General features: G+C 43.6%; 1 protein-coding gene and 1 long non-coding RNA gene across 9 annotated transcripts in view; one reads left to right on the forward strand and one right to left on the reverse strand.

Annotated features, from left to right (window-relative positions):
• The window catches only part of LOC110520040 (myosin light chain kinase, smooth muscle), a 97,480-nt gene extending 70,552 nt beyond the window's left edge, over positions 1-26,928 (forward strand). For 6 of the 8 annotated variants that reach the window (XM_090229615.1, XM_021597014.3, XM_090229616.1 and 3 more), the window contains exons 18-33: positions 761-877; positions 1,541-1,609; positions 12,664-12,711; positions 13,367-13,494; positions 14,595-14,751; positions 16,206-16,511; positions 16,752-16,778; positions 16,967-17,051; positions 17,324-17,527; positions 19,587-19,804; positions 20,093-20,216; positions 21,622-21,774; positions 22,254-22,377; positions 23,627-23,717; positions 24,248-24,376; positions 24,517-26,928. In XM_090229615.1, coding sequence (XP_090085741.1) covers positions 761-877; positions 1,541-1,609; positions 12,664-12,711; positions 13,367-13,494; positions 14,595-14,751; positions 16,206-16,511; positions 16,752-16,778; positions 16,967-17,051; positions 17,324-17,527; positions 19,587-19,804; positions 20,093-20,216; positions 21,622-21,774; positions 22,254-22,377; positions 23,627-23,717; positions 24,248-24,376; positions 24,517-24,752 — 2,216 coding nt within the window. In that variant the 3' untranslated portion in view covers positions 24,753-26,928. The remainder of the gene's footprint in view (positions 1-760; positions 878-1,540; positions 1,610-12,663; positions 12,712-13,366; positions 13,495-14,594; positions 14,752-16,205; positions 16,512-16,751; positions 16,779-16,966; positions 17,052-17,323; positions 17,528-19,586; positions 19,805-20,092; positions 20,217-21,621; positions 21,775-22,253; positions 22,378-23,626; positions 23,718-24,247; positions 24,377-24,516) is intronic. The other 2 variants (XM_021597017.3, XM_090229618.1) reach the window with 1 other exon arrangement.
• On the reverse strand, positions 8,165-11,352 carry LOC149984621 (uncharacterized). Its single transcript, XR_016494729.1, has 2 exons — positions 10,752-11,352; positions 8,165-9,771 (listed from the first exon to the last, which is right to left on the reverse strand). It is a non-coding gene; the product is annotated as an uncharacterized LOC149984621 (long non-coding RNA).
• Positions 26,929-26,988: the final 60 nt, after the last annotated feature.

Below are 26,988 nucleotides of genomic sequence, written 5' to 3' on the forward strand. Positions count from 1 at the left end.
GGATCAAATGGCACCCTATTCCCTAAATAGTGCACTACTTTTGACCAAGGCCCATGGGAAATAGGGTGTCATTTGGGATGCAGACATCCATAATTTCAGCTCTGTAATTTCAGTCAGCTTGATGTGCTGTGGAGATTTCTCACATTGCCTGAGACTCTGGCCTTCCTGCTCCACTGTGTGTGTCCAGTTACAGTGCAACTGTATGGGGATAAGTTAGTCCATAGTTTGTCCTTGTGGCAGCAGAGGGTAAGGGTTGCTCTGGTCCCATGACAACAAGGAGATGCATCTCTTAGTGAGAGCGCAGCCAAATGACGCCCTGGACCAGAGCTAGGGGTAGAGGCTATTTAACAAGATGATCAACACCACAGTAACATAAAAACGTGGCACCCTGCTCAACCCCCAGCTGTTATTTAATGTCAGAGATACAGCCCCAAATCCCAACTGTCACACAGCCATGTCTAGTAATAATAGGATGGAATTATTACTTGGTGACCCTCCAGGTCACATTTATTCTCATTTTAGTGTCACCGAAGGTCATGCTGAAGAATGCATAGCTTCAGGCTCTGAGACGGAGGTTTACATATCCCATTTGCGTCCCACCATATCACATGAAGTATGTTAGTATGTTCTCATGGAACCATAGGGTCGTAATGGAGGCCTCTCTGGCTATGGTTGTCTGTGTGTGTTTTGGGGCCGCTGTGTGTGTATTGTGGCCACTGTAGCTAAGGTCCTTTGTGTGTGTATCTTTGTTTTCCTGCAGGAGGCCAGTGCTCCCTGACCATCGACAAGGCCCTGCCCGAGGATGAGGGCCAGTACAAGTGCCGGGCAGAGAATTCTGCCGGTAAAGCTGAGTGTTCCTGCATGGTGCTGGTGGATGGTGAGTTGTTTCAGGCTGACGTGTCCCTCTGCCTGCTCCCCGCTCCCATGAGTCCCCCTCAGCCTCACGGCCGCCCCGGCCTCGGCCCAGACACTTCCTGCAATTACAGCGGACAGATTAGCCTAGCTGGAGTCCCTGTTCCAGATTCCCACTGCATGTCCTCCTTCCCCCAACCCCCCCAGCACTCATTAACAGGCCTGGATAAAAACAATATCCAGGCACGCACAGTTCAATTCTAGCTTTAGATTCCTACGCAAATACAAATTAGTTTAACTTTCGCATACTTCTCCTGTTGACGTCAGTGCAAAAGTATGAGATACTGAAACGTTATTTAGCAAATATGATTCAGTCCACCTTAAATAGTCCAGAGCAGGGTTGCCAAATTCTGGGAACTTGCGATACATTCCCTGGTTTCCCTTATTCCCTCCTGATTCCGGGAAGCCTCCAACCAGGATTTCGGGAAAGCCAGCGAATTTATTGAAAGTTCCCAGAGAATCATTCCATTTCTAACATGAATGGTCCATTTGTATGAAGTACTTTAAGAGACAATTGTTAGCTGTTGTTGCTGATACATTAAGTAGGAATTCATATAGTTTATCAGATAGGGAAATAAGTTGCCAATTTTTGGGGCCATGTTGTTTTTTTTTCTCCCCTCTTCCATAGATCCTACAGACACAAACTCGACTGCAGCAGACAAGAAGATCAAGAAGCCATCCACCCCTACCTCAGAGAGTGAGTTTCCAAAATATGTGCTTCCTTATTTCCCAAAAAGGAGCGGCGTGGGATCTCTCTGTCTCTCCCACTGCTGCAGCCTGCCTTCCCCTCTCTCTCAGCGGGTTGGGGCTCTTTATAGCATGTGAACAAAACTAAGATATTCTTCTGACCCCAACCTCACTCATTATTAAATCTGGCCCAATCTCTTCTCTCTGTGTAGAGAACCAACATGAAAACTGTGATCAGTAAATCTGTATATATCTTTTCAGCCAAAGTGGTGTAAGTTAGATGTATTCTAATTGGTAGATTATGGAGAAGATGTTATTTTCTTATTGGCGTTATTGGTCTTAATCTTCTCAAGCTGGAGTAGTAGGTAGGAGTTCTATAGAGCGATGTGCTATACTGCACACTCTTTTCCATATGGTTTAATGACGTAAGCATTAGCCTGTAAAGAATCCAGCAGTCCAGCAACCCCCCCCCGTGCCCTGAGTCAAGCACGCAGATCTACCTTTACATAAAAGGCTTTGGATCAGGCACACTCAGGGCTGGGCATGAAGAATGTTCATTTATCCCTCCTGCCTCTAGCCTGGATGGTTCCTTCCAGGGGTCAGAGGCCACTATGACACCCCTCTCCTCTGTGATGTTTGACAGAGCTAATTGAGTGCTGTTTGTCTTTAAGCCCGGGACACTCACTCTCGAACTTAAAACATGCCCAAGGAGAAAGGGAGAGGGGAGGGAGAGAGGGACCTTTTGCATGGCTGCCCCGCTCACTCAACCTCCTCTCCCAAACTTCCATGTAAGGCTTTCGTCTGCCTGCTCCTTAGCCCTCTCTTGACTCGCATGCTCTGGCCTCTTTTTCCTATACTCTGAGGTTCTGCAGAAAATCTGCCAGTTTCAGGGATACGCTTTTGTCCTGCTGGAATGTGGACTGACTCAAACAAGCTCTAAAACTAAGAGCTATGTGGTGGGCGTTTAAAAAAAAAAAAATTAAACACGCATGAGGCAGAGACCGGACATGAGAGCCCTTGATGATTAAGTCAACGCTATTCTCTTTTTAGAATGATGGATTCCCAAGTAGGAGGGATTTGCAACAAGTAAATAGGGTGTTTAACATTCACAGCATTGGCTAGGGTTGGAGGTAATTCTGTTTGTAGAATGATTCACTCACAACAATGTTCCCATGGTATTGGGATCATGTCATGTGAAGCTTTAGAGTACAGGAACTCTGTGATATTTGGGGTCAGTGCTTATGGATCTCAGACATTTTGTTATTTTACAATGGCATTAGAAAGCAAGCCTTGCTGCAGATATTCTAAAATATAAAATAATGGCGCTGGAGGGAATAGCATCCGTTTTACGGGCTCTTGACCATTTGTGTGTTTGTTTTTTTTTTGCTCTTATCTTTTGGCCTATGATTTTAATGCAGGAAAACTGAAATCTGTCCCACCTAATATCTACCAACACGCAACTAGAGGCGAAAAAAAAAACTCTAGATCACCTTTACTCCACACACAGAGACGCATACAAAGCTCTTCCTCGCCCTCCGTTTGGTAAATCTGACCATAATTCTATCCTCCTGATTTCTGCTTACATGCAAAAACGTAAACAGGAAGTACCAGTGACGCGCTCAATACAGAAGTGGTCCAATTAAGCGGATGCTAAGCTACAGGACTGTTTCGCTAGTGCAGACTGGAATATGTTCAAGGATTCATCCAATGGCATTGAGGAATTTACCACATCAGTCACCAGCTTCATTAATAGATGCATCGATGACCATCGTGCCCACAGTGGCCATACGTACGTACATATCCCAACCGAAAGCCATGATTAAAGGCAACATCTGTACTGAGCTAAAGGGTAGAGCTGCCACTTTCAAGGAGCAGGACACTAATCTGGACGCTTATAAGAAATCCCCCTAAGCCCTCCAACGAACCATCAAACAGGCAAAGCATCAATACAGGACTAAGAGTGAATCCTACTACACCGGCTCTGACACTCGTCAGATGTGGCAGGACATGCAAACGATCATGGATTACAAAGGAAAACCCAGCTGTGAGCTCCCCAATGATGGGAGCCTACGAGATGAGCTAAATGCCTTCTGTGCTAGCTTTGAGGCTAGCAACACTGAACCATGCATGAGCGAACCAGCTGCTCCGGTCATCTGTGTGATCACGCTTTCCATAGGTGATGTGCGTAAGACCTTTTTTAAACAGGTTAACATTCACAAGACCGCAGGGCCAGACAGATTACCAGGACCTGTACTCAGAGCATGCACTGACTAGCTGGCAAGTGTCTTCACTGACATTTCCAACCTCTGCCTGACCCAGTCTGTAATACCTACATGTTTCAAGCAGACCATTATAGTCCCTTTGTCCTCTCCTGTACTCCCTGTTCACCCACAACTGCGTGGCCGTGCACGAAAACAATATCTTCAGTAAGTGTGCCGACGACACGGCTGTGGTAGGCCTGATGATCACCTATGACGATGAGACAGACTATAGGGAGGAGGTCAGAGATCTGGCACTGTGGTGACAGGACAACAACCTCTCCCTCAACGTCAGCAGGTTAAGGTAGCTGATTGTGGACTACAGGAAACGGAAGGCCGAGCACGCCCCCATTCACATCATCGGGACTGTAGTGGAGCGGGTCGAGAGCTTCAAGTTCCTCTGTGTCCACATCACTAAGGACCTATCATGGTGCAAAGACACCAACACAGTTCCCCCTCAGGAGGATAAAAATACTTGTCATGGGCCCTCAGATCCTCAAAAAAATAGCTGCACCATTGAGAACATCTTGACTGGCTGCATCACCGCTTGGTATGGCAACTCCTTGGCATCTGACCGTAAGGCGCTACAGAGGGTAGTGCGTATGGCTCAGTACATCACAAGGGCAGAGGTCCCTGCCATCTAAGACCTCTATACCAGGCGGTGTCAGAAGAAGGCCCTAAATATTACCAAAGACTCCAGCCACCCACGTCTCATAGACTGTTCTCTCTGCTACCACACGGCAATTGGTACCGGAGCACCAAGTCTGGGACCAAAAGGCTCCTGAACAGCTTCTACCCCGGAGCTATACGTTGGCTTCCCTGACTATTTGCATATGCCCCCTTTTTATTTTCACTGACTCTCTTGCACCAGCTCAATGCACACTCACTAGACTCTACTCACACACCCTACACCGACACTCCAACACACACACACACACTTTGACGGCACACACTCACAGACTTTCACACTCTTCACATACGCTGCTGCTACTCTGTTTATCTATCCTGATTGCCTAGTCACTTTAACACCTATATATATATATATATATATATATAGTGCCTTGCGAAAGTATTCAGCCCCCTTGAAATTTGCGACCTTTTGCCACATTTCAGGCTTCAAACATAAAGATATAAAACTGTATTTTTTTGTGAAGAATCAACAACAAGTGGGACACAATCATGAAGTGGAACGACATTTATTGGATATTTCAAACTTTTTTAACAAATCAAAAACTGAAAAATTGGGCGTGCAAAATTATTCAGCCCCTTTACTTTCAGTGCAGAAAACTCTCTCCAGAAGTTCAGTGAGGATCTCTGAATGATCCAATGTTGACCTAAATGACTAATGATGATAAATACAATCCACCTGTGTGTAATCAAGTCTCCGTATGAATGCACCTGCACTGTGATAGTCTCAGAGGTCCGTTAAAAGCGCAGAGAGCATCATGAAGAACAAGGAACACACCAGGCAGGTCCGAGATACTGTTGTGAAGAAGTTTAAAGCCGGATTTGGATACAAAAAGATTTCCCAAGCTTTAAATATCCTAAGGAGCACTGTGCAAGCGATAATATTGAAATGGAAGGAGTATCAGACCACTGCAAATCTACCAAGACCTGGCCGTCCCTCTAAACTTTCAGCTCATACAAGGAGAAGACTGATCAGAGATGCAGCCAAGAGGCCCATGATCACTCTGGATGAACTGCAGAGATCTACAGCTGAGGTGGGAGACTCTGTCCATAGGACAACAATCAGTCGTATATTGCACAAATCTGGCCTTTATGGAAGAGTGGCAAGAAGAAAGCCATTTCTTAAAGATATCCATAAAAAGTGTTGTTTAAAGTTTGCCACAAGCCACCTGGGAGACACACCAAACATGGGGAAGAAGGTGCTCTGGTCAGATGAAACCAAAATTGAACTTTTTGGCAACAATGCAAAACGTTATGTTTGGCGTAAAAGCGACACAGCTGAACACACCATCCCCACTGTCAAACATGGTGGTGGCAGCATCATGGTTTGGGCCTGCTTTTCTTCAGCAGGGACAGGGAAGATGGTTAAAATTGATGGGAAGATGGATGGAGCCAAATACAGGACCATTCTGGAAGAAAGCCTGATGGAGTCTGCAAAAGACCTGAGACTGGGACGGAGATTTGTCTTCCAACAAGACAATGATCCAAAACATAAAGCAAAATCTACAATGGAATGGTTCAAAAATAAACATATCCAGGTGTTAGAATGGCCAAGTCAAAGTCCAGACCTGAATCCAATCGAGAATCTGTGGAAAGAACTGAAAACTGCTGTTCACAAATGCTCTCCATCCAACCTCACTGAGCTCGAGCTGTTTTGCAAGGAGGAATGGGAAAAAATTTCAGTCTCTCGATGTGCAAAACTGACAGCGGCATACCCCAAGCGACTTACAGCTGTAATCGCAGCAAAAGGTGGCGCTACAAAGTATTAACTTAAGGGGGCTGAATAATTTTGCACGCCCAATTTTTCAGTTTTTGAATTGTTAAAAGTTTGAAATATCAAATAAATGTAATTCCACTTCATGATTGTGTCCCACTTGTTGTTGATTCTTCACAAAAAAATACAGTTTTATATCTTTATGTTTGAAGCCTGAAATGTGGCAAAAGGTCGCAAAGTTCAAGGGGGCCGAATACTTTCGCAAGGCACTGTATATATGTGTTCATATTACCCCAATAACCTCGTACCCCAGCACATTGTGTTTCCTTTTAAATGTTTAGCAAATTGTTCTTACACAACAATGCCTAATTTAAAAAGTAAGGGCTCGTAAGTAAGCATGTCATGTGACAAATACAATTTTATTTGAGTATATATATGTGTATATATAACAGTGAAATGCTAATTCATCACTGTGCCCAGCAAATATAATGACCGTCATTTATTGAATCCTTAAGTGCTTTTGAGTGAGCTATTGATGGTATCCGCCTTGTTATGGTTTTTCTAAAGCCGTTGCTCTTGCTTGTGTGGTGTATCCAACTCCAGTCACCGAGCGTGGCGAGCCATGGGAATTGCGTCAGTGGTGCAGTGCGATGAAAACAAGCAGCTTTTTCATGCCCACTGGAAAACTCAAACCTCTGCACGATTTACCTTACGCTTGGGGGCATAGTCCAGCACTGCAGGGTCCTGCAGACCTCAGAATGCGCTGTCCTATCTGGTGGCTCAGCATCTCCTCTCCCAACTTTTATCCTCTCCCCTATACTCTTCCTCTCTCCGCACAAACAGAGCATGCTGGCCACAGAGTGGAATGCCAATGCGGTTGCCTGCTCCCACACCTCGTACATCCAACTGCTTTCATCTGCGCCTCTGCTCCTCTCGTCAGCCTGTAACGATGCTTGACAAGGGAGATGTAACGTTCTCCCTCTATTAGGAAAACAGATGGTGCTCGTCGGGGAGTTGAATGGTTTTGGAGCTGCTGTTCCCCTGGATGCTGCGCATTTGCAGCCTGATTGTGACACCGGGCCGTGCAATACAATGGCTCCACGTTGTCTGAAGGCCCGTGTGAAGGAACCAGATCGAGGATGCACGGCCCCCTGGGGAAGGGTTAAGGACCCACTTGTTTAGACTACTTCAACGTCTCTCAAAAGACTGGGTAACATGGAGCGCTCGCTCTGCTGCTCGCTGCTCCTGACTCTATATGGACCGGGAACCATCAGCCTTCGAGGCTTGATATCCTAGGTGGTGGCATATTAATTAGTACCAAGGTTACAGATATGGTCTTTGACTCATGGTCAGGATGCCGGAATACAGTTTAAGATGTAGTGCCTTTTACATTGACACCGAGATTTTTTTTTAATGCAGAACGGTGTTTTTCAAACGATGGGTCGGGACTCTGGGACCCACTGATGGGTAGAGGGCTCCAGGTTAAAGTGTCTCCCTAGGTACAGATCTAGGATCAGCTTCCCATCACCCAATCCTAACCCTTAGTGGGGGGAAATACTAAACTGATCCCAGGTCAGCATCTAGGGTCAAGACTGCGTTTTGAGCGACTAAAAACATAGGTATTAGGTGGCATTGGTTAATGATTTGTCACAAAGGACAGTTCTAATGTAGAAGATTTGGAGAGCTTCTGGTGCAGATGATCGTGTGTGACATTGAGCATTGTATCATGGTGCCGGTGTGGTCCTTTTCCTACCAGAGTCTATTCTTTCCTCTTAAATGTAATGGCAACATTTTAGATTTCCACCTAAATAGACATTCCCAAAAGTAACTGATATTCGTGTGTAATTACATAATAATTCAATGATCAGAAGATAGATGGTAGTTACATAGTTCAGAATACACAAGATCAAGTTCACACAAAATAACCTTTTTATGATTTTGAAAGTTATCTTTCATTGAGAAGCGAAAAGTGAATTATTGATGCCCAGAGATGGAAACACATCAGATGGCTTCCACAACATGTGAACAATATCAGAAAAAAATGGGATTGATAGACCTAACTAGAAATGGTGTCAGGTGTGGTCACGGGACGTTTCCAAGTGTCCCTAAACATCTCCAAAGTGGCAAATGTCTGTAAATTAGATCATTCCAGTGCTATTACATATTTGCAATCCCTTATTGCTATTTTTTTGTATAAAAACACGATTTCTACCATGACAACTTCACTCAAACATTGTGGTGGTGTTATGGGGTATCCAGGGTACATTCAAGTGTCTTTTCAACCTCTCCAAAGTGTCCAAATGTGGTAATTGCACTGTTTTTGCACACTGGATGTGCCTAAAAGTTATTGTTCACTATAAAAAACAAAATGTCTACAACACCCAACCTCTCTCAAACATTGTGGTGGTGTCGGGAGACATACGGGGTGGATATCCTATTGTTTTTTTGTTTTTTTTTCAACCTCTCCAAAGTGCCTGAACATTTATGCTCGGTATATCCAATGTATTGGTCCCACATACAAATGAGCTGTTTACAAAAACAATATAAAATCAACAGATATACAACTTGGTTACACACGTGTCCTTCACTTAAAAAAAGGTGCACAAATAAGCTGGACTATTTCAAAATGGCATTCTTGTTAGTTTTACATCCCAGGTCTAGATGATTAGATTTCACTTTCCCCATAGCTTGTGCATGTCGTGACCAGTCTTTGAAGCGGTCTCTCTCTGCCAGGAAACAAAAAGCGAACTGGCTTTTCGGACAGAAGAACTGTCATTTCACCCCCCCACCCTGTGTTTTGTGCAATCCTTGCGTTTCTTCCTTTTGGCATGTGTGTTGGATAGTGGTGCTCGCCTTCAGAAGGGGGTCTTGTGATGGTTGTGAGGTTGCTTTGGGCCCCTAATTCAGCCATTTCCAACACCAGCTGCTCTCGGAAGGCCAACTGGGAGAGAGGGGTTTGACCTTTTTCTTTGGTCATCTACTTGTGGAGAATGAGAACATTTACTGTAGCAATGTCCACAAAGTGATAAAAAAAAGTCATATACCACTTCCTGGTCTTGAGGAGGACCTGGTAGTAGCCTATCAGAGCATCAGAGATGTCGGCACCCCCCATGCTGGCATTGTAGTCCTTCTCAGAAACAGGAATGGGGACTTCCTTCCTTTTTCCCCATCCTTGAGACATGGTTGTTATTGAATGACTTATGCTGTGTGGTGAGCATGGTTACTTCCCTAGTGTCCTTCCATTTCACAAAAGGCAGCTTGTTAGTTCTGATCCAAAGTATGGTCCCCCCTCTACGCTGTCTTTGTCATGTCTTTTACCTTGGTCTTGGGGAAACCGATTCTGTTGGGACGAATGGGGCCACAAGCCTCTCTTTTCTTTTTCAAGATGTCTATGAAAAGTGGATGTAGAACCATCAGACGGGTGATTGACATAGCAGTGAGGGGCGAAGACCTTGACCGCTGGGGAGGGGTGGCTCCCAAACGTCATCATCCAAATCGTCTGCATCATCCACTCTGTGGTGAATAAAATAAAGGGATATAATGGTGTGAGACTCACAGAATTACAGTAGACTAAATTTGCAAAATGGCATTACTGTAAAGTAAAAACACCAAGCCTAAACTTAATCTGTGCAGTAACTCACATAGAAGGTGTGAAGCACACATACAAAAGCACACACAATGCAAACAGTAACACATTGGAGACAAAGGCAGAGATGAGAACCACAAATCAAATAAAAGTGGCTATATAAAGTCATGAAAATAATTTACTTAACGGATCTAAGTGGATCCAATCTTTCTAGAAAGCAATCTCTATCGGGCGAGTCGAAATCCTCGTTGTCCAAATCGCTCCCCTGATCCAAGTCCAACCAATATTTTATTCAAAGCTTCTGTCTGTATACTTATTCATAGCTGCCTTCTTTTTAGCTTCCTGATCGATCTTCTTAGTTTACCTTTTTTTTTACCCCCTTGAGAAGCCATCTTTTATGCTTAAACAATGAAATTCAACCGATGAAATCTGTTTACAATATATGACAGTACGTTTGTTTATCCAATGTGTAACTCTGTGTTGTTTGTCACACTGCTTTGCTTTATCTTGGCCAGGTCGCAGTTGTAAATGAGAACTTGTTCTCAACTGGCCTACCTGGTTAAATAAATGTGAAATAGGTAGCAATAGTTCGTTACGCATAAAAGGTTCTAGGCCTTGCTTTGTCCCACCCAGGTCAACTGCATATCCCTGGAAAGCTTATCACATTGGCTACAAGACTGTCAAACTGCCATAGTAGCCTATCCCCTGTGTAATGGATGCCTACAGCGCGTAAGCAGGCAACATATTTTTGATGCGCAAATATCTAGTCACTCCGTGGACATTCGATGTTGCCATTAAATCACGCACAACAATTGGCATTCGGTTGGATTTGGTCCTACCAACCTAAGGATTCATTTCATATCCCCCATTTAGCTATAGCTCAAACACAGACCAAATCGAAGCTTACCTCGTAAGATGTTTGCTGTTTGGTGAAAACGTTGCGTAAAATACAAATGTTGACTCTCAGGGCTGGTGATCAATAACGGTAGGTCACATGCAGACGGACAATACATTCTCATTCTCTGTGGAGTCCCGGATTTCGGTGTGTATCAATGTATTCCGTGTTTATTTTGTTTACGCTTCATAACGCTAACCGGAATGTATATAGCAGCCGTCTTGAAACGAGGTCATCGGCTCGGCCTAGGGTCTACCGTTCTCATACCAGACTGAATTGAATAATGTCTAATAGGATCCCCAAATATGGGGCCTTTACATTTAAGGGGTTAAACAGCCGTTCCCTTTCTCGTGTGCTCCATGATTTGTTGCACGTTTCAATGTTCAGTCCTCCACTGGGTCTCTTGTCACATGGCTGTCTGTTTTTCAAGGATACAATAAAGAGCTGTTTTGCACTTGAACCGTAATGGATGGCTAAACTAACTAACTGATACACTGCCTCTAAGCTCAACTGCATAGTTACAACATATAAACAATGATTCGTTTTCTTGATCCCGAGTGCTCGAAGGCTGGGCGCAGTAGTTTAGTTAAGTCCAATCTGAACTGAGGCATGTGAACTTTACAACAGGAGCAATGACCTACTAAGGATAAATCATTTTCTGCACTAAAACTTTGCAAAGCCAATCGGTTTGCTCATAACCATTTTAGTCTGTTGTTGTTAAAGCCTGGTTTGTTTGTTGGGCTTCTTCTCTATTTGACGTGAGCTAAAATATATCGTTTTGTATTGCAATGGTAAATGCTTTGTTTGTGCAATTACAACTTTTATCAACTTCAAATCGTTTTGGTACGTTGAGCAAAAAAAAACGTTTTGTATTGAAAAAAATTGTTTTTCTTTCCAGCGAGGAGGACCTGTCATGCAACAAAAAAAAGTATGACTTTGAGAGCTTGGAGCTCAAACTGTTATTGGTTAATATTGATGTTGTTGCTCCTTGCTCCTCACTCTGTGCATGAGTTAGATTTACTGGCACATTTGTTTCTTGACAGCAATCAAATGTAAAATAAATAGTGCCAAAAGCTATTTCCTGGATACTTCGACTATTTTTAGTATTACCAAAAAAGGCAAATACCAAAGGACATGAGCACAGAGGCAGCCCTTCTTTCTCCCAAGACATCCACAAGAGAAAAGCTCCCTCCCCCAATTTCACTTATCAGACAGTTTATTCTCCTTTCCCGTATACTGTCCTGGGAATAACTAGTGGTAACATTTAAATGAAGCACATAATGCACTATAACACACTTGCAATGTGTTATGATGACACAGACTGTTATAATAAGCGTCCACAATAACTTATAAGCAGTTATAAAACTCAATGTTTTATAGATCATTTATTATAATAACGCGTAAGACTAAATGCAAAAATAATGAACCAGTTAAACAATGATTCTAAATCTACAAATGTGATATATTTCCCACAGTATGTGCTGGGTCAGAGGCTTGCTCACACGCTGGACTGTTTCCAGCGTGTGTCAAATGATCTGTACAAATCTTCACCTCTGCTTTGATCGAATCAGTCTGACTGTCAAAAGTAACAGCCCTTAACGGGGATCCAGAGAAATCGCTGCAGGCACAATTTGAGAAATATGTTAGGAAAAATAATGGCTATGCTCTTTCTAATGCTTTCTGCGGTAGCTCACAATGATGGAATAATTAAGTGCAGTGGCCATTAATTTATGTGAATCCGACACACTCATTACATTTTTAGATTCCGTCTGGTTTCAGATCAATGTTTTTATCGTGTCAATTTCACACATGAAGAGTCACACATGGGATTCAATTTGTACCAAATCTTCTCGTTTGTTCCATTTATCAAATGCATTGACACAACTGCCTTCCTAATTGCAATCATTGATCTTCTCTTTTCCAGGTGAGGCGAGGATAAAGAAACCGAATACAAAGATGCCTCCCAAACAGGGTAAGAAAGACTCCTCTGCCATGCAAACATGTTACTTAGGGGCGTCTCAGAGTATGAGTGCTGGTCCAGGATCAGCACCCCCCTGTCCATGTCCATGCTATTCACTGGGATTGGAAATTCTTAACTGATCCTCTATCGTCACTCCTACTCGGGGAGTCGCTTGATCAATAGGGCCCAGTACTAACTCTCTCTGGGCTACTGAAGAGCCCACAACCAAAATGTCAACAAGCGGTATAGATGATTCCCCAGACTCTATGTACTCTAGCGCTCTCGTCCAACAACAGTGATCCATGCAGTGGGATAGCCTAGAGGACCTGGCTCGTGTGTCAAACACTGGCCATACCTTGCTGCTCTAACTAAGACTGAGTACTGCTCCCTGCTATGGCAGAGGTCTGGGGGTCCTTGTACACCACCATGCTGTAGTGTAAACCAACCTGCCTTCTAATAACGAGAGCCAGGGGAGAACGTCACCCAATCCGAGCAGCTGTTCCAGTTGTGCTTTGTTCGCTTCCGGGGAGCATTAAGACGTTAGCAATGGAATGGCGTGGGGCAAGGGCGGAAAGTCACAAGCCTGCCCAAACGCAGAGGTTTGTTCTGATGATAGATGTTCCTGGCTGAAGTGACTGTTGTTTTGTGTGTGTGTGTGTGTGTTCAGCTATGCCCCCTCAGATTGTCCAGTTCCCAGACGACATGAAGATTCTGGCAGGGGAGAAGGTGGAAATTCTCTGTAAGTTTGGAGGAGCTCCACCAGTCAACTGCACCTGGCTCAAGTTCCGCAAACCAGTAAGGACCAGTCTTTACAAAATAATTGACAACCTTGATAAAGGGGCGGCAGGGTAGCCTAGTGGTTAGAGAGTTGTACTAGTAACCGAAAGGTTGCAAGTTCATATCCCCGAGCTGACAAGGTACAAATCTGTCGTTCTGCCCCTGAACAGGCAGTTAACCCACTGTTCCTAGGCCGTCATTGAAAATAAGAATTTGTTCTTAACTGACTTGCCTAGTTAAATAAAGGTTAAAAAAAATAAAGATGAGCAACAATGACTGGTGTCGAAATGAGAATGTGTAAGCATAAAATAACCCCATACCTACTGTGATGGATCCTTTGATGTTATGGGGCTATTTGGCTTCCACTGGTCCTGGGGCCCTTGTTAAGGTCAATGGCATCATGAGCTATCAAGTACCAGGGACATTTTAGCCAAAAGCCTGGTTGCCTCTGTCAGGAAGCTGAAACTTGGCTGCAAGTGGATATTACAGTAAGGCAAAAACCCCAAGCATACATCAAAATCCACAAAGAAATGGTTAATTGGCCTGGGAGCAGTTCCATCTCAGTCTCCGGACTTTGAAAACCTGTGGTTTGAATTGAAGATGTCAGTCCATAAGCGCAGACAAAGGATATCAAGGAAGGAAGAAGGAAGAAGGATTCTGTTTAGAGGAATGGTCTAAGATCTGTCCCAATGTGTTTACTAACTCCTAAAACATTTGAGTAAAGGGCTCTGTGCCGTTACCCTCGCAAGGTGAGGAGGTATTGTAAGGTTTTGACCTCTACCTTTTGGAGAGAAAAACAAGTATTACTCGCTAAACAAAATCTCGTTCTCTGAGCAATTGTATAATTTCCCCATTTTTCTTGAATAGAATATAGCTCAGTATTTGAATTATTTATTTTATACAGTCATTTCTGCTCATCTTTATCGAGGGTGTCAATAATCCTGGACCCCACTGACTCTAATACTATTCCCCCTATCTCCACCATCTCCATCAAATATATCATATTTAATTACACTATACCAATTCAAGGATGTAGCTCTCATCATTGTAGCCTTGAACACGGTTTCAACGAACACATGTCGCCTCTGTGAAACCACTGCCTTTTGTCTTGTATGCAGATTCAAGAGGTCAAAGGTGATTTAACCATTGAAACCACTGAGGTCACCAGTAAACTGACCATCGCAGACAGCCAGCAGGACCACTGTGGCTGCTACACCCTCGAACTGCGAAACAGCTACGGCTTGAGACAGGCAGCTCTCAACCTCACCATTGTGGGTACGTTCCATTTGACACAAATCGGGCAGCGACGCCATTTTTTTTTGCCTCCGTTGATGCGATTCAGGAGGCGATTACGAGTGGCGGAAGTCTTTCCCTTTTTCAAGTGATAGATATATGGTATTAATCCACGGTTTTAAAACCACTGCTCCTACTGATACCGATCATTGTATTGTCTCTCGTTAAAAAAAAAAAATAATAGGGGTCCTGTAGCTTTGGGGAATGTTGTTGGGGAAGGGAAGGTATGCAGGGCCGGGCCAGCTCCAACTCTCTGTATCCTAACACTAACAGGCCGTTGCAGGGATCTCCAGTGGCCTTTTAAGGCTGTGCTTTCTCTCCAGCTGTTGCTTCAATGTGAGGCCCTTTGCCACTGCTGTCCATAGTGGAGTGTATCCAGTCCGACTCCTGGAATACGCCACAGCCAGGGAAAGAGGACTTCTATAACTGCTCCATATAAACGCCACCGCTTATGTGCCCGGAGAGCTGTTAATAGCATACGAAGAGGCACGAAGCGCTTGTTAGACGCTGGTAAAAAAAAAAAAAAGCCTAACTACTTAGACGCTTGTTAATGTATATGATCCTCGTGTTTAGGTTTATGGATCTTGGACTGTATGTATGGAGTATAGAGGTTTAGTTTTGAATTGTTTCATGTAATGTGTGGCCCCTTTTTTTTGCAGTGACATTGAATCATCCCGCATGGCAGAGCTGTTGATGTCACGCTGTGCTCTTTTGGGGGCGGTTTCGTTTGGTATTTTACAAGGGACCACTGGGGATTTAAGTGGGGGGTATGCTTTTAACAGCTCGGGTAACATGGCATCCCTCTAAACAAACCAGGGGGAATAAGTGTGCTGTACCTAGCAGACAGTCTGGGGCATGTCGTCTGACACCAGCAGTACATAAAACGGATCCAGACTCCATGTGGAGCCTCCCTGTCACGGCTCTCACTTTTCATCTGCGCTCACGAACAGTTTCCCCGCACTGTGCCTTTAATGGAGAAGCTGACATTATTGTGTATGGTGCAACTGCTGTTGACGAATGGAGTTGGTTCAAAAGGTAGCCACTTTTGCCAGACAGGAAGCTGCTTCATTCCCAACACAGCTGTGCTCTTGTGTGCACGGTCATTACTGATGTTGGTGAATGGAAGGACTGGGAGACCTATGTTCACAAATCGAGTGACTCATCACGCCTTTTCAATGGCATCAAACTATAGGTGCATGTCCCAAATGGCACCCTATTCCCTATATAGTGCGCTACTTTTGACCAGGACCCAAAGGGTCAAAAGTTAGTGCACTATATAGGGAACAGGGTGCCGTTTGGGACAGGGTGGGACAGGGTGCCGTTTGGGACACAATGTGAACATGGTTTTGTGGGGCTTGTTGAAAGGTCTAGTATTGTGTCTGAGCATGTTCGCCATTTGGTGCGTTGATCTACTATGTGACCTCTCTGTGTTCCAGACAAACCTGATCCCCCTGCACGAGTTCCAGCCGCCTCAGACATCCGCCGCTCCACACTCACACTGTCATGGTACGGCCCCACCTACGACGGGGGCAGTGCCGTCCAGTCCTACAACCTAGAGATATGGAACTCAGTGGACAAGGAGTGGAAGAACCTCATCTCCTGCAACAGCACCTCCTATAATGTCCAGAACCTGCTGGGTCAGCGCCAGTACAAGTTCAGGGTGCGGGCGGTCAATATTTACGGCATCGGGGAGCCCAGTGCCGAGTCTGAGGCTGTCACAATGTTAGAGGAGGATGTTGAGGGTGAGCTCCCCCTAGTGGGTCTATGGTGTACTGACACTCATTGGTAATACTTAGAATCACACTCATTGGTAACACTTTATAATCCCACTCAGTGGTAACACTTTATAATCAGCCTCATTGGTAACTAACAAGCCATTTTCATGGTCAGACATAGATTTGTATTATTGATGATTAATTCATAATAATAATGATTGAGTCATACTAATGACTAACAACCTTTCTGATAATTTATTCTAACAGAAAAGGAGGAGGTTGAGGATGATGAAGGTATGTTTAATCCAATCCAATAAGTAACTGATTCCTTTTAAAAAATGATTTTGGTAACATCTTCTATGATACGTAAAAATGTTTTATAATATCCTTTTCTAATGCCTTATAATGCCCTTTTATAATGTGCTATGACAGTGACTATAAACATCCATAATGACTCATACGTGTCATGCTCCTATGTTCAGAGAAAGAGCCAGACTACAGAGATGTGATCGTTAGAACAGATGTGAAAGTCAAGGATCTGTATGATGTGGAAGAGAGGCTCGGAACGTGAGTACCCATCTATCAACAACTACTATGTCCCAAAAGGCACCATATATAGTACACTACTTCTGACCAGGGCCTATAGGTCTCTGGTCAAAATGTGGGCACTATTATAGGGTGTCATTTGGGGTTTGGACAACATGTTGGTCAGCAAAGCATTGGTCCACATTGACACGTGTATCTACGTGTGCAGCAGGCCCACTGTGCACGCCTCTCATCCATGATATCGTCTGTATCAGAATCCCAAAAAATGATCCTTTTCCTTTTCTGTGCTTTAGGGGGAAATTCGGACAGGTATTCAAACTTTTGGAGAAGGGAACGAAAAAGCACTGGGCTGGAAAGTTCATCAAGGCCTACTCTGCAAAAGAGAAAGATAATGTGAGACAAGAGATTGCAATAATGAACTCCCTCCATCACCCCAAACTTGTCCAGTGCATTGATGCCTTCGAAGGCAAGTCAGACATCGTCATGGTTTTGGAAATGTGAGTATATTTGACCCATACGTTACAAAGTTTATTCATTTAGGTTACCCTATTCCCTATATCACATGTTATTGTCACATACACATGGTTAGCAGATGTTAATGCGAGTGTAGGGAAATGCTCCGACAATGCATTAATAACCAACGAGTAATCTAACCTAACAATTTCACAACAACTACCTTATATATACACACACACACACACACACACACACACACACACACAAGTGTAAAGGGATGAAGAATATGTACATAAAGATATATGAATGAGTGGTGGTACAGAATGGCATAGGCAAGATGCAGTAGATGGTATCGTACAGTATATACATATGAGATGAGTAATGTAGGGTATGTAAACATTATATTAAGTGGCATTGTTTAAAGTGGCTAGTGATACATGTATTAAAGAAAGATGGCAAGATGCAGTAGATGGTATCGAGTACAGTATACACATATGAGGTGAGTAATGTAGGGTATGTAAACATTATATTAAGTGGCATTGTTTAAACTGGCTAGTGATACATTTATTACATCAATTTTTCCATTATTAAAGTGCCTGGAGTTGAGTCCGTATGTTGGCAGCAGCCACTCAATGTTAGTGGTGTCTGTTTAACAGTCTGATGGCCTTGATAGAAGCTGTTTTTCAGTCTCTCGGTCCCTGCTTTGATGCACCTGTACTGACCTCGCCTTCTGGATGATAGCGGGGTGAACAGGCAGTGGCTCGGGTGGTTGTTGTCCTTGATGATCTTTATGGCCTTCCTGTGACATCGGTTGGTGTAGGTGTCCTGGAGGGCAGGTAGTTTGCCCCCGGTGATGCGTTGTGCAGACCTCACTACCCTCTGGAGAGCCTTGCGGTTGTGGGTGGAGCACTTGCCATACCAGGCGGTGATACAGCCCGACAGGATGCTCTCTAAATGTGCATCTGTAAAAGTTTGTGAGTGCTTTTTGTGACTCGCTTCGCGTTCCTATATAGTTTACTAGAAACTTAAACAGAGGGTTATTTAGTAGGCATACAACTGGAATGAATACAGGTCCATTTGCAGTTTTGATCTTGAGGATTTTCACTTGGCACTTGCGTGTAACAAATTACACTACATGGCCAGAAGTATGTGGACACCTGCTTGTCGGACGTCTCATTCCAACATCATGGGCATTATTATGGAGTTGTTACCCCTTTTACTTCTATAACAGCCTTCACTTTTCCGGGAAGGCTTTTCTTCTAGATGTTGGAACATTGCTCTGGGGACTTGCTTCCATTTAGCCACGCCGATTTATACGGGCTACGTGCTTCAGCACTCGGCGGTCCCGTTCTCTGAGCTTGTGTGGCCTACCACTTCGTTGAGCCATTGTTGCTCCTAGACGTTTCCACTTCACAATAACAGCACTTACACTTAACAGTACCAGGGTAGCTCTAGCAGGGCAGAAATTTGATAAAACTGACTTGTAAAGGCCATTCTACTGCCAATGTTTGTCTATGGAGATTGCATGGCGGTGTGCCCGATTCTATACACCTATCAGCAATGAGTGTGGCTGAAATAGCTAAATCCACTAGTTTGGAGGGGTGTCCACATACTTCTGATGTAGTGTATCTGAGTATGAAAATTGATATGATAACGTTTATTTTGGAGAATGTCAAAGGAATTTGATTTGCATTTAAACATCTCCATTATTCGTGGCTAATGATTCATTTTGACCAGACAGACACTTCAGCTTTTTTATGTGGTGATGCTTGGAAAAAGTTCACTTGCCAAGTATTTGAGATGTAAACACATTAGACTGGACCATTTCCCCTCTGGTTTTTATAGCATTATCAAATGGTACACTGACACAAGACCACTGGACTCACTTGACTCTCATTTAAAACCGCAATTGTCCTTAGTACTAATTTTAGATGATATGTCTTGTAAGCTGTCTAAGCTAGAAAACGATATTCGAGATACTCTAAAATGACAAGTATTTGATATCCGGTGAAGGATTTCCATATTTGGCTGTAATGTGTTTTGCAGGATCTCAACCATCATTCTTTCTCTCGTTCTCTCTCTCTCTCTCGCTCTCTGCAGGATCTCTGGTGGGGAGCTGTTTGAGCGTATCATCGATGAAGACTTTGAGCTGACAGAAAGGGAGGTCATTAAGTACATGCTGCAGATTGTGGACGGGGTTCACTACATCCACAAGCAGGGCATCGTCCATCTGGACCTGAAGCCTGAGAATATCATGTGTGTCAACAAGACCGGGAACACCATCAAACTCATTGACTTCGGCCTCGCTCGCAGACTAGGTAACCAGGCCTCGTGTGCACAGGGCATTTTCAGAAATAGGGTTGCGGAATTCCGGTAACTTTCCCCAAATTCCGATGTTTCCCAGAAATCATTGGTGGGAGGATTCCTGGATATCCTGCTGATTCCCTCCTGATTCCAGGAATCTTCCATCTGGGAAAGTTACTGGAATTTTGCATCCCAATTCAGAATCATAGCGACATCGATCTTTTCATTAACTTCCTATTCTAATGAATGCTAAATGAACACCATTTTCATTTTTGAAACCGTCTTCCCCTGTGTGCTCCTAGAAAGCTCTGGAACATTGAAAGTTCTGTTTGGAACCCCTGAGTTTGTGGCCCCTGAAGTGATCAACTATGAAGCAATCAGTTACCCAACAGACATGTGGAGTATAGGGGTCATCTGCTACATCCTGTGAGTGTCAAACCAGTTATAATGACCCTTATAACCACTTATAACCATTCTTACTTGTAATGAGTAAGCTTCTATGTTAACACTTTATTTGGATAATCCCAAATGGATGGTCTGTAAATGTTCAACTGTCAACAACATTTATACAAACTTTCCACTAACCCTAATCCTAACCCTTATCCTAACCTAACGTTAACCATAAACCTAACCCTTATCCTAACCTAACGTTAACCCTAAACCTAACCCTTATCCTAACCTAGCGTTAACCCTAAACCTAACCCTTATCCTAACCTAATGTTAACCCTAAACCTAACCCCTAACCTAATGTTAACCCTAAAACTAACCCTTATCCTAACCTACCATTAACTCTAAACCTAACCCTTATCCTAATCTAATGTTAACCCTAAACCTAACCCTTATCCTAACCTAATGTTAACCCTAAACCTAACCCTTATCCTAACCTACCGTTAACCCTAAACCTAACCCTTATCCTAACCTAGCGTTAACCCTTATCCTAACCTACCGTTAACTCTAAACCTAACCCTTATCCTAACCTAACGTTAACCTTTAACCTAACCCTAACTGTAACCTAGCAAGCTGTTGCATTAGTATAGTTTGTTGATCATTTGAGCATATGTTGATAATCTATAAGGCACTATTCAAATAATGTATATTTGCTACCGTGTCCCTATTCTCAAAGCTGCCTTATTGGATTTCTCTGGGCTTCCATGATCACAGCAACAGTTACTTTCTGCAGGCAGGCAGTGTTTGGGCCTCTCCAACCTCTATGCCTGTAAATGGATATAGAGACCGCGCAGAGCAATACTCTCCAGTGCCCCAAACCTCTGTGAGGTCTCCTCGGTCCACAAAGATTTATTACACACTGCTTACATAGCAGTGTTAGAAGTAAGGCTGTCTGATCTCTATTGCCTCAGAGATTTCAGTCGTGCATCCCAAACAGCTGCCTATTCCCTATGTAGGGCACTACTCTTGACCAAAGCCTTAAGGGAATAAGGTGCCCATAGGGTGCCATTTGGGACGCATACTAGGTTTCATCCATCCTGTTACAGAGTCCTGACTCAAAGTGTACATGGTGGATAAAAAGCTTTTGTGGTGTACCGATATAAGACCTATGTCTAGCACGGAAAACATCTGGGTGTGCCCAATAAGACTGGCTTCGTTGAAAGTGATGAACACTTACCAAGTCTCACCAGTGAGCGCTGTTTAGGGGCCCGGCAGGGTGTGGCGCATTTTCCATGCAGAGCAGAAGTGGTTTTTGGTAGCCCTTTTGTAGGTCAAGCGTTCATTATACTTCTCTCGCTCTCTTTGTCTCTCTCGCTTTCTCTCTCTCGCTCTCTCTCTCTCGCTCCACCTTTCTCCAACCTCCCCCTCTCTCTCCATTCCTCAGGGTGAGTGGCCTGTCCCCATTCATGGGGGATAACGACAACGAGACCCTTTCCAATGTGACCTCGGCCACTTGGGACTTTGAAGACGACGCCTTCGATGAGATCTCAGACCACGCCAAGGACTTCATTACAAACTTGCTGAAGAAAGATATGAAGTAAGCAACATGAGGCGCTCTGAAACACGGCTTGATTAAAGAACCAAGTGTGTCCCAAATGGCACAGTATTCCCTACATAGTGCACTACTTTACCATACTTTATCATCAAGTAGTGTACGGAATAGGGTGGCATTTGGGCCAAAGCCTCAGTTCTGACATGATTTGAGTGTAAGATGGCTTTGATCAGCCTGCCAGATGTCTCTGTTTAGATTGTTTAGGTGTCATATATATGTTATTTAGTCTCCTTTTGCCACCGGTTGCTTTTGACTCTGAATGCATCCCAAATAGCACCCTATTCCCCAAGTAGTGCACGACTTTTGACTAGGGCTCTGGTCAAAAGTAGTGCACTATGTATGGAATACGATGCCATTTGGGACGTAGCCCCAGATCTCGGTCCAAATCTCTGTCTGATGTTTTGTAATACAGTGTGATTAAAGTCTTTGCGCCTCTCAATGTGCATGTGTCTCTGTGATCGTAGGGCTAGGCTGACATGCGATCAGTGCTATGAGCACCCGTGGCTAAAACAAGACACTGGCAAAATGGAGGCCAAGAAGCTGTCCAAGGAGAGGATGAAGAAGTACATCTTGAGAAGGAAATGGCAGGTAGGTAACAGCAGAACCAGATCGTGTACTGTGTCCCAAATGGCACCCTATGAGCCTCGGTCAAAAGTAGTGCACTATAGAATAGGGTGACATTTGGGGATGCAGACCATGTCTCCGGTTACAGATCAACATATGGCCATCCGTCTTAACCACGAGACGAGCACTGTTGGAGCGGTGTCGTAACGTATTAATCCACCCAAACAGGTTTGAGATTGAGAAAATGTGCTAGATACAGTGCACTATGAGTTTGGCTAAAGTTCCACTGTAAGAGGCGCTGCAAAAATCACTGTTGTCTGTTAGCGTACCCTGAGCTTCCAAGTCCCTGCAGTTAAACTCCTCCTTTGAGTGCTCGCCCATGAGCAAACCTCTCATTGTGTGAAACGGTCACCATGGAGGTCCATTAGTAGTTCATGAGGTTGAAAAGTACAAACTGCGAGTATTACTTCGGAAAACTAGAACACAAAACAGTAGAGACGGTGAAAGTGGAGAGATGTCTGTTTGACCTGTGTTTTTGATCAAAATGTACAAATTCTGAAGGCAACAATCTCAGGGATCAAGTTATCTACCATGATTTGTTTATAGAAGCAACATTTTAAGATCATAGATTGCGTCCCAAATGGCAGCCAATGCCATATATAGCTCTGGTCATAAGTAGTGCACTATAAATGGAATAGGGTGCCATTTGGAACATTTATTCAGACCTGTTTTCCCCACGGTCAGCATGACATACACCAGTGGACAGTAGATCTGATCTGGTTCTACACATGGACTGAGATGGTGAATCACATCAGATTGTGGAGAAGCCAACTTAACGAGTTTCTCCTGACCCAGCCCAACACTCCTGTCAGTGCCCTCTGACCTCTTCCTCCTCACACCAGTCTTTCCTCCAACACTTTCAAGTTCTGTTTCTCTCCATCCTTCATCCCTCTTATCATTCTCCATCTGTCTGCTGAACTCCCTCTGCATCTTTAGTCTTTGAGATAGTCCTGACTGATTTACAGAGACAATCTTCTTCAGGCTTTCCTCTGCGTCAACTCTGGCCTCTCCCTTATCTCCTTAATATCCTGCCTATAGGACACAGCCCTACTCTGTACTTCATGGCCAACTAACAGGTCATTTCTTATTGTTACAAACCAGGCCATTAATTCATAAGCGTCCTCGTAACATTTCTTGATGATGTCTATTCCTATACCAAGGACTGTTAGTACTGCGACAGAATGTAACGAATGTATCATTGATTTCACGGCAGAAAACCGGACATGCAGTGCGGGCCATCGGAAGGCTGTCATCAATGGCCATGTTGGCGGGCGTCAGTGCCAAGAAAGGCTCCCCTACTGAAGGTGGCACGGCTTCTTTTTTTTTTTAACCTCCTTCTGAATGTTCCAAACCTTTCTGATGTACCCCCGAGCAAACTCAAAGCAGTTTTTGGTTAAGTGGTTAAAGTGGCTAAATGTAACTTTTTGCAACCTGACCAAATTCACATAGAAATGTGTAGTTATTGATCTATCATTCTACTTGAATGCAAGTCTAAGAAGCGGTAGATCTGTTCTATGTGTGCTAGTTCTATGCTTCCCCTTAAGTTTTGTTTTTGCGTCTTTTTACTTTCGGTTTTGTACACCAGATTCAAACGGCTGAGGCAACCATATTTTTGGTTATGGGAAAATATATTTCACAGTGGTTTAGATGGTACAATGATTCTCTACACTATACTAGCTTATTTTGTCATATAAACTGAAATTAGGTGAACTACTAGAGTTTTAGCAACCAGGAAATGGCGGAGCGATTTTTGCATAGTGCCACTTTAAGTTCAACTTGAGGTAAAATCAATGTGTAATTTTGTTCCCCCCCACCATTGTCCCATGTTTCATAGAGGACAACCAGTTCCTTGAATGCCTAGAGTATGAGGAGAAAACCCAGGTCAAGCCCACCTTCAGCTCAGTCATCAAGGATGTGGAGGTGGTGGAGGGGAGCGCAGCCAGATTTGACTGCAAGATCGAGGGTAATGTCTCACAACCTCCTCATTTACATACATTACAATCTCCTAATTGACATGTATGGACCCGGGCCCCTATGGGCCAGGGAATAGGAGGTGCCATTTGAGAGACATATACAGTATAAAGAATGTTTGTGTTTTCCCAGGCTACCCTGATCCAGAGGTGGTGTGGTACAAAGACGAACAGCCAATCAAGGAGACCCGCCACTTCCAGATTGATTACGACGAGGAGGGCAACTGCAGCCTGGTGATCTCGGAAGTGAACGGCGACGACGATGCCAAATACACCGTCAAGGCTGTCAACAGCCTGGGCGAGGCCACGTGCACAGCCGAACTCCTGGTGGAGGTGATGGAGGAAGAGGAGGAGGAGGAGGAGGAATGAACGGCACGACCGGTACAAGACTAACAGATGATATCCCCTGTGTTTTAGCCTTTAATCTCTTCAATGGGTCGTTCCACCAATTAGGTGCTTTTTGAGTAGTGTAGCTTATTTCCTCGTTCACGGGGGAATGGAAGCACGTTGTGTGCAACAGGAAGGGGCGATGGAATGCAAGTCTCAAATCAATGTTTTTCTTGTTAAAACATTTCTAGCCCCTCTATCTATGGGTAACAAGGTCGATGTGTTATTCTTGACCCTCCTCAGTTTTCCACCACGAAACACCAGAAAATGTCCTGGAAGAGTAGAACCAGCTCACCTGCTTTTACACTGTGATCTGACTATTAGATGTTCAATGTTCCTTTTGAAAAACATATTTGATAAGGAATAGGATGCACAGAGGGACAAAATGCCGAATAACTTTGGCACTTTATTCAAGTCTTTATTCATATTAGCCCTTTACACTGGCCTATATGGATGGGGCTAAGTTGAAATGTGTCTTACAGAAGAAATATGAAAAGCATATGCATTACCATGTTAGCGATTTTGAAAGGGAACAGTTTGGAGATGATGGCGAAATTAGTAGGCCAAAGATGACTCAACAGTTCATCTGACACAAGATTGAATCCAATCATTATACTGTTGCTTTTATGTGCATTTTTAAAAACATTTTAATGTGCTTTTTTTTGTCACATTTGTTGATAACGAAATCTGAAAATACTATGGCTACATTCAGTAACATGATAAGAATATCCCTGGCAAATGTGGGGTAGGTGCAACGCAAGACATCGAAATGACAAAGGGTTTGGAGTGAGGGGACTAACTGGTGTCTTCAAGTGGCCACACGCACCTCTCCAAAGTGTGCACTGTTCCTAAGAAATTGTAATGCACTTTTATGACAGAGTCTTCCAACTATAAGGTGGGGTGGTTGTTTTTTTTAGATCTCCTAGCTGTTCCTTTGAGGAACTGGAGCAACACACTTGTTTTGTTTGGAACACAACCCTGCATCCAACACGACTAGCTTAAGTTATAACATATACGATATTACAGGGTTAGGCTTTCACAATGCAATTCGGGGAAGCCGATCCTCATTTTGGTGAGCATTGAAAGGAGTCATGAGTGCCTTCAGGCGTGTGCGCCACGGCGAATTTCTCACAATAAACAAACGAGGTCATTCTGCTCAGAACAACCAAGGGTGTGACTCCATGGCATGTACGTCAAACATAGTGATCAGAAACGTTGACACTGGACATGAGTTTTATGATATGGAAACGTGAACTGCACATTTGGCCTCGTGGCTTGTATGACGTCAAGGCGGTTGCCCACTTAGCGGGAGGGATGGGGACAACTTTTTGTCGGGCGAGGTGCTCATGTTCGGAAAGGCTGTCAAGTCAAAAACCCACACAGAGTGTAAAGGGCTACGGATCAGATTGATTTCATTTTCCAGGTGGTCTATTTTAAAGGGCACTTCGTTTTAATATGACAGGCTTTTAAAATGCCGTATTTGTGTACAATTTCTACTTTAAATATCAAAGGGATGCGAAAGGCACTCATTTCGTGGAACGACCCTAAAAGCTGCGTTGCTCAGACACTCCCCTTCTCCGACACACTCAGAAATGGGCTTGAAAATGGGCTTGATGACCTTTTTGCTCTGTTTGTGCACTTTTCTTTTCTACTTACTTTTCAGTTATAGCAGGTTTCAGATGTTAATATTTATAACATTACCTTTGACATTATCCACATTCCAGCTGTTTGTGCTTTATCCATTTATTTAAAGGTATTTAATTTCCTTCAAGTTATCTCCATTTTTTTTCTTCCTCAACCAAACAAGCCCAAAGTGACTGGTGTGTTTGTTATCAGCATTATTTGCAATTTACCCTGGGCTCTTTTTAAGAATGTTTTTTTTAATTGTATTTTTTATTTAAGCACAGAGTCATGTTATCGTATTTGAGCATCAGTTTAGAGATCTTCCTGGCAAGCACGTGTCCACGATACTACAAATTTGCAATACTAAACAGACCGGTGAATTATCACATCTATATTTGTTTTGTATTAGATGTATGTAGATTTATATTTCTAAAATTTTTATAAATGTATCATTTTGACAAATTGCAGATTACATGTAATGTGAACACTACAAGTGTAGTTACTCACAGTTACTAAATAAATGTTTATCACAAAATAATGCTGGTTGTATTGTGATTGGGATGAGGTTCCTATGGTGTTAGAAACTTGGGGAAAT

The sequence above is a fragment of the Oncorhynchus mykiss genome, chromosome 3 (genome assembly GCF_057628025.1).
Source record: "Oncorhynchus mykiss isolate SJ-2025 chromosome 3, ASM5762802v1, whole genome shotgun sequence".
Classification (NCBI taxonomy): domain Eukaryota; kingdom Metazoa; phylum Chordata; class Actinopteri; order Salmoniformes; family Salmonidae; genus Oncorhynchus; species Oncorhynchus mykiss.